General features: G+C 50.0%; 1 protein-coding gene across 1 annotated transcript in view; it reads right to left on the bottom strand.

Annotated features, from left to right (window-relative positions):
- Positions 1-3,256: 3,256 nt before the first annotated feature.
- COL5A3 (collagen type V alpha 3 chain) overlaps positions 3,257-7,901 on the bottom strand; it is a 53,026-nt gene continuing 48,381 nt past the window's right edge. Inside the window, exons 65-67 of the mRNA XM_033196572.1 lie at positions 6,533-6,601; positions 4,347-4,586; positions 3,257-4,249 (exon numbers count right to left, since the gene is read on the bottom strand). Coding sequence (XP_033052463.1) covers positions 4,103-4,249; positions 4,347-4,586; positions 6,533-6,601 — 456 coding nt within the window. The 3' untranslated portion in view covers positions 3,257-4,102. The remainder of the gene's footprint in view (positions 4,250-4,346; positions 4,587-6,532; positions 6,602-7,901) is intronic.

Raw genomic sequence — 7,901 nt, 5'->3', positions numbered from 1 at the left:
ATTACAGGTGTGAGCCACTGTGCCCAGCCGAGACACTGTCTCTTAAAAAAAAGTTAGAAAACTGGCCGGGCACGGTGGCTCATGCCTGTAATCCCAGCACTTTGGGAGGCCGAGACAAGCGGATCACGAGGTCAGGAGATCAAGACCATCCTGGACAACATGGTGAAACCCCGTCTCTAGGAAAATACAAAAAAATTAACCGGGCGTGATGGCGCACGCCTGTAGTCCCAGCTACTAGGGAGGCTGAGGCAGGGGAGTTGCTTGAACACGGGAGGCAGAGGTTGCAGTGAGCCGAGATGGCGCCACTGCACTCCAGCCTAGCGACAGAGCGAGACTCCATCTCAAAAAAAAAAAAAAGTTTAAAAATTAGCTAGGCGTGGTGGCACATGACTATAGTCCCAGCTATTTGAGAGCCTGAGGTGGGAGGATCAATTGAGGCCAGGAGTGGGAGACTGCAGTGAGCCCGGATCGCACCGCTGTACTCCAGACTGGGTAACAGAGCAAGAAAAAAATGCTCTAAAAAAACATGAATGAACGAATCACCAACCTCTGGGCACCAACAGTCTTCATGGAGTCAGGACTCTTGGCAACGTTGGTTCAATGAATGAGGACCAGTATTCAGGTGGCCTTAAAGGGCTGCTGGCAGGAGTAGTAGGGCAAGGGCCTTGGGTTTGAGGGAGAAAACTGACCCCAATCCAAAGTTTCTACCCACCCAATCCCACCTGACCCATCTCAACTCACACCGTTTCTCCATCACTCCTAACTAAACTCAATCCAACAGTGCCCATCAACTGATGAACGAATTAGCCAAAGGTGGAAGATGACTGAATATTACTTCGCAATAAAAAGGAATGAAATGGCCGGGCGCGGTGGCTCAAGCCTGTAATCCCAGCACTTTGGGAGGCCGAGACGGGCGGATCACGAGGTCAGGAGATCGAGACCATCCTGGCTAACACGGTGAAACCCCGTCTCTACTAAAAATACAAAAAAAAAACTAGCCGGGCGAGGTGGCGGGCGCCTGTAGTCCCAGCTACTCCGGAGGCTGAGGCAGGAGAATGGCGTAAAACCCGGGAGGCGGAGCTTGCAGTGAGCTGAGATCCGGCCACTGCACTCCAGCCCGGACGAAAGAGCAAGACTCCGTCTCAAAAAAAAAAAAAAAAGGAATGAAATACTGATGCATGTTACAAATAAACCTGGAAACCAGCCGGGCACTGTGGTTCATGTCTGCAATCCCAGCACTTTGGGAGGTCGAGGTGGGTGAATCACTTGAGGCCAGGAGTTCAAGACCAACCTGGCCTACATGGTGAAGCCCCGTTTCTACTAAAAACACAAAAATTAGCCAGGGGTGGTGGTGTGTGCCTGTAGTCCCAGCTACTTGGGAGGCTGAGACAGGAGAACTGCTTGAACCCTGGAGGGGGAGGTTGCAGTGAGCCGAGATCGTGCTACTGCTCTCCAGCCTGGGTGACAGAGCGAGACCCTGCCCCCAAAACAAAAAACTCCTGGAAACCATTTGGCTCAAAATCCCAGACACAAAGGGTCATATATTGTGTGATTCCATTTATTTTTATATATTCCTTTTGTTTTTTGTTTTGTTTTGTTTTGTTTTGTTTTGTTTTTAGAGACAAGGTCTCACTCTGTTGCCCAGGCTGGAGTACTGTGGTGTGATCATAGCTCACAGCAGCCTCCAACTCCTGGCCTCCAGTAATTCTCCCGCCTCAGCCTCCTGAGTAGCTGGGACTGCAGATGTGCACCACTGTACCTGGCTAAGGTTTTTTTTTTATTGTTGTAGAAATATGGTCTTGCTATGTTGCCTAGGCTGGTCTGGAACTCCTGGCCTCAAGCGATCTTCCTACCTTGGCCTCCCAGAATGCTGGGGTTGCAGGAGTGAGCCACCCCACCCAGCCTGATTCCATTCATATGAAATGGACATTTCAGTCCAGAATAGGCAAATCCTTACAGACAGAAAGCAAATTTGTGGTTGCCTACAGCTGGGAGGTTGGAAAGACATGCGGAGTGACCACTAATGGGTATAGGATTTCTTTTAATTATACAGCTTAAATGGGTGAATTATATGGTATGTGAATTCTATCTTAATAAATCAGTTAAAAATATACCTCAAACCAACATCTAACTCCTAATTCAAATCATCCCAAACCAAACTTTTTTTTTTTTTTTGAGACAAGGTCTTGCTGTGGTATCACCCAGGCTGGAGCACAGTGGTGCAACCTCAGCTTACTGCAATCTCCGCCTCCCAGACTCAAGTGATTCTCCCACCTCAGCCTCCTGAGTGGCTGAAACCACAGGCATGCTCCTCCATGCCCAGCTAATTAAAAAAAAATTTTTTTTTTTGTAAAGAGGCCAAACTTCTGGTTTAAGCTCTCTTGGGCCTCCCAGCCCAAGCTGACAATTTTCAACTTTTCCTCTAGGAGCCTGGGTGAATAAATAGGTCTATAATCTCCAGTGAGTCTCATTACAATTGGATTCCCAAAAGACACACCTAATTAATACAGGTGGTGACAGGTACATCAGATGAGACAAGAGCCAGATCCCAAGAGAGATATGGGTCACATTAGATGAAAGAGATCAAGAGCTGGGTTAGGTGGCTCATGCCTGTAATTTCAACAGCTCAGGAGGCTGAGGTAGGAGGATCGCTTAAGGCCAGTAGTTTGAGACCAGCCTCAACAACAAAGCAAGACAACATCTCTCTACACACACACATACACACACACACAAAACAACCTAGCTGGGTGTGATGGTGCATGCCTGTGGTCCCAGGTACTCAGGAGGCTGAAGAAGGAGGATCACTTGAGTCCCAGAGTTGGAGGCTGCAGTGAGCCATGATCACGCCACTGCACTCTAGACTGGGCAACACAGTGAGACCCAGTCTCTAAAAATGAACAAACAAGGGCCGGGCACAGTGGCTCACACCTGTAATCCCAGCACTTTGGGAGGCTGAGGTGGGGGATCACCTGAGGTCAGGAGTTCAAAACCAGCCTGGCCAACAAGGTGAAATCCCATCTCTACTAAAATTACAAAAATTCGCTGGGCATGGTGATGCGCACGTGTAACCCCAGCTTCTAGGGAGGCTGAGGCAGGAGAATTGCTTGAACCTGGGAGGCGGAGGTTGCAGTGAGCCAAGCTTGCACCACTGCACCCCAGCCTGGGCGACACAGCGAGACTGCATCCCAAAGATAAATAAATAAAACAAAGACAAAAACAAGCAAAAAAAATTTAAAAAGAAATACAGAGACGAAAACACAGTTCATCAGTTTATTCTCAGATTTGAGATGCAAATTATGCCCTATGGCCTGGCGGTGGGGGGGCCGGGCTTGGGCTGGAATCTCTCATCATATCCCAGCCTTCCCTAAGGAGGAAGCAGATGAAATCTACAACAGGGGGGATTTTCCCTTTTAATACAGACCCAGGTATAAATAGGGCAGCACCATTAGGATCCTGATTCCCCCCCACCATCTTGGTCCCCAGTTCACCTGGCATGGCAAGGTGAGCCTGGGGAGGTGGGGGGCAGGGGGAGGGGATTTGCAGAGCTGGGCTGAGGCAGGAGAAGAAACACACAGCTCAGTCAAGGGAAGTCCCACTTCCCTCTGTAGTCTGACTTTTGTCCTTTCACCGTAGAAGTGGAAAGGATCAAAGGGGGTGGGGGTCCCAGCCTGGGATCAGGAGACATCCAGTGCTTAACTCTGGGGAAGGGTAGCACCAAAAGGTGTGAAGGGCAGCGACAGAGGAGTGAGGAGGCAGGCGTTGGGGAATGGGGAGGCTTTTGTTCATCAGCTCTGAGTTAGAAGCTCATTGCATGGGAGTTCAAGAGGTGGGGAGGTGAGGTTTGGGTGGGGAGGGAGGGGAGAAAGAGCCAGACTGCAGTATGCCACCTGGAATGGGGTGGGAGGAGGCTGGACCCTTGGGCCAGGGAAGCCCAGCCCCCAGCGCCCTGGAAAGGAGAAGGAATGACTGACCGTGATGAGCGAAGTCACATCCCATTGGCTCCAGAGTCACAGGTAACGATAAATACGGTGGCTTCAAAGCCTCAGCACCAAAGGCACCCCATTCTGGGGCTCCCTCATGGTCCCTCCCACCCCGGACACTCTCAGCTGCTGAAGCAGACGGGGCCCAGTTCAAACCCAAACTTCTGGTTCGTCTGGCCAAAGTCAGTGGCCGCCACATCCCACAGGGGCAGAAATCCCGCTCGAGAAGAGCTGAATTCGAAAAGGGTCTTCGTCTGCCCTTTCCGGAGCTGTCCACAGAGAAGACAGAGATGGTGAGTTATGGGGAGGGTGGCTGAGGTCTTGCCTCCCCTCTCCAGCCGGCCACTGCCCCACCCTCTCTCTTACCCGGCAGCCATCCTGGGGCACGCTGACAGTGGCTGCTGTCGTCTGGTTGAAGGACAGCTCCTCTCCATTGGTGCCAAGGAAGCGGACGGAGCGGCTGTGGTCACCCGTGGCTTCGTCCAGCCAGGCAGCCGCATTCTGGCAGGAGTAGGTGAGGTTCTGGCGAGCTGTGGCACTCAGCAGTTTCAGGAAGTTTAGCTGCACGACATTCACTGGGGACCCGTCGGCGTCCACATAGGAGAACTGGTGGGAGGTGGGCAAGGCAGAGGGTGAGGGGCTCCATGAGCCTCTTTCGGCAGAACCCACCCCCCGGGAATCTCCATCCACTGGCAGACAAACTACCCCTCCCATGTCGCCATCTCTGAAAAGGTCCCACCAGCCACCTGGAGATCCCTGGCAGAATCCCAAGAGTCACCTGCACATCCACTCTGTCCACCTCTCCATCCAGTAGGTCTCCATGGCCACCCCATATGACTTCCCAAATTTTGATTGCTTCATCCACCAATCCAGGGTTTTAACACACTCAATCCCACCCGGAAGTCACAACTCTACCTCCACTTTTGTGAGCCACTGGATCTAGAGAGCTCACTGTCTTCTGAATACCCGATTTCTGCCCTGTCCAATATGGCAGCCATGTGTCTTGAAATGTGGCCAATGTGAAGGAGGGACTTTTTTTTACTTTATTTAATTTTTTCCCTTTTTTTTTTTTTTTTTTGAGACAGAGTCTCACTCTGTCGCCCAGGCTGGAGTGCTGTGGCCGGATCTCAGCTCACTGCAAGCTCCGCCTTCCGGGTTTACGCCATTCTCCTGCCTCAGCCTCCCGAGTAGCTGGGACTACAGGCGCCCGCCACCTCGCCCGGCTAGATTTTTGTATTTTTTAGTAGAGACGGGGAATTCACCGTGTTAGCCGGGATGATCTCGATCTCCTGACCTCGTGATCCGCCCGTCTCGGCCTCCCAAAGTGCTGGGATTACAGGCTTGAGCCACCGCGCCGGGCCTTTTTTTCCCTTTTTTGGTGAGTGGGGGTTGGGGTCTTGCTCTTTTGCCCAAGTTGGAGTGCACTGGCACAATTCTGGCTCATTCCAGCCTCCATCTCCTGAGCTCAAGTCATCCTCTCATCTCAGCCTCCCAAGTAGCTGGGACTACAGGTGCACACCACCATGCCTGGCTGGGACTTTTTTTTTTTTTTAACTTCATTTAATTTTTTTTTTTACTTAAAAAAATTCATAACTAGTGACTGAGCTTTAATCCAGTTATCAGAAAGCTTATGTTTGGAACAACTTGAGTCTGAATCTACTTTTTGAACTGTTGTTCAATGGTTTTGTGAAATCTAAATATAGATCAAATATTCCCAATAAAATTTAGCATTTAAATTGTGATGTACTATAAATGTAAAATCTCCATCAGATTTTGAAGAGCTAATATGAAAAAAATACAAAATATCTTAATAATGCTTTTTCTCTTTCTTTCTTTCTTTTTTTTTTTTTTTTGAGATGAAATCTCACTCTGTTGCCCAGGCTGGAGTGCAGCGGTATGGTTTTGGCTCACTGCAACCTCTACCTCCTGGGTTCAAGCGATTTTCCTGTCTCAGCCTCCCAAGTAGCTGGGATTACAGGCACGCACCACCACACCTGGCTAATTTTTTGTATTTTTAGTAGAGATGGGGTTTTACCATATTGGCCAGGCTGGTCTCGAACTCCTGACCTCAGGTGATCCGCCCACCTTGGCCTCCCAAAGTGCTGGGATGATAGGCATGAGCCACTGTGCCCAGCCATGTGACTTTTTCTTCTTCAAATTCACCAGACCCTGTCTTGACTCTGAACCTTTGCATATGCCATTCCCTCTTCCTGGAACACTTGTCCGGGCCCTTCCTAGCTTGCTAACGCAGTGCATTCTTTAGGCTTCAGATGAGCTGTGATTTCTACCAGGAAGCCTTCTGGTCTTTCCAACACTCCTCTGAATTTCCACCATGCCCTGTGCTTCCCCTGTCCTGGCACCATCATTCTCTACGGCAATTGACTGCCTGTTACATATCTGATGCTGCCACCTCACCTCCAGCTTGTGATCCCTAGGAAGGTAGAGGCAAGTCTATCCTGTTCATCTCACCTCTCAGAACCCACCCCTCAAACCCACCTGCTGGTTCCTATCAATTTTCATGCCACTCCCCACCTTGGCCTCTGGTGACTCACCTTCTTCCCTCGACGGAATGTGCTATACCAGCCTCCAGGCTTTTCCTTGGACCAGGAGGCCAATTTCACCTGGAGGAGAAAAGCGAGGGTCACTGTAGCTGATGCCCTTGGTGCCACCTAGATCCCATCTGTATTTACCTCCTCACATCGTAGGCTGCTGTGACTATGTCAGGATGTTCTCTGGCTTCTGGGATGGATGGGCTCTGCCAGTGCACAATGGGGGAAGGGGGTTCATGCCCCTGAGGCAGCCCTCACCCAATGACTGATGGGAGTTGGTGGATAAATACCCCAGCTCCCTCGCCTCCAAGGGAGATAGCTCTCAGGTGCCTGTGCTACACAGTCTCCCAGGGCTCCCCAGTGGGACTGAACTCTGGGTCCCTAGTGGTACCATTTTATTTTAATTAATTTATTTATTAATTAATTTTTGAGACAGGATCTCTCTCTGCTGAAGTGCATGACACAATCATAGTTCACTGCAGCCTCAAACTCCTGGGCTCAAGTAATCCTCCCACTGCAGCCTTCCAAGTAGCTAGAACTACAGGTGTGCACCCCCATGCCCAGCTTTTTTTAATTTTCAAGACATGGTCTTGTTCTGTCACCCAGGCTGGAGTGCAGTGATGTGATCACTGGCTCACTGCAACCTCGACTTCCAAAGTTCAAGCAAACCTCTGACCTCAGCCTCCTAAGTAGCAGTGAAACCCCATCTCTGCTAAAAAAAAAAAAAAAGAGAGAGAGAAAGAATTAGCTGGGCGTGGTGGTGCATGCCTGTAATCCCAGCTACCGGGGAGGCTGAGGCAGGAGAATTGCCTGAACCTGAGAGGCAGAGGTTGCAGTGAGCTGAGACCATGCCACTGCATTCCAGCCTCGGAGACAGAGCCAGACTCTGTCACACACACACACACAAAAACAAAACCGTTCACTGATATTTGTTTTTGCATCAGTATCTGAATTGCACAGCCACTCTATGAAGTAGATACTTTCTTTCTTTTTTCTTTTCTTTTTCTTTTTTTTTTCTAGACGGATTCTCACTCTGTCACCCGGGCTGGAGTGTAATGGTGCAATCTCGACTCACTGCAACCTCCATCTCCCAGGTTCAAGTGATTCTTCCGCTTCAGCCCCCAAGTAGCTGGGATTACAGGTGCCCGCCACCATGCCCAGCTAATTTTTGTATTTTTAGTAGAGATGAGGTTTCACCATGTTGGTCAGCCTGGTCTGGAACTCCTGACCTCAGGTGATCTGCCCCTTTTGGCCTCCCAAAGTGCTGGGATTACAGGCATGAGATACCATGCCCAGCCTATTGATTTCTTTTGGAGTTTTCCTTCTTTGTCTTCCCATGGAAGGTATGAGTTCCAGAAAAGCAGAGATAGTT

The sequence above is a fragment of the Trachypithecus francoisi genome, unplaced genomic scaffold (genome assembly GCF_009764315.1).
Source record: "Trachypithecus francoisi isolate TF-2019V2 unplaced genomic scaffold, Tfra_2.0 Lachesis_group5, whole genome shotgun sequence".
Lineage (NCBI taxonomy): Eukaryota > Metazoa > Chordata > Mammalia > Primates > Cercopithecidae > Trachypithecus > Trachypithecus francoisi.
This window is presented reverse-complemented; position numbering and strand designations above follow the sequence as displayed.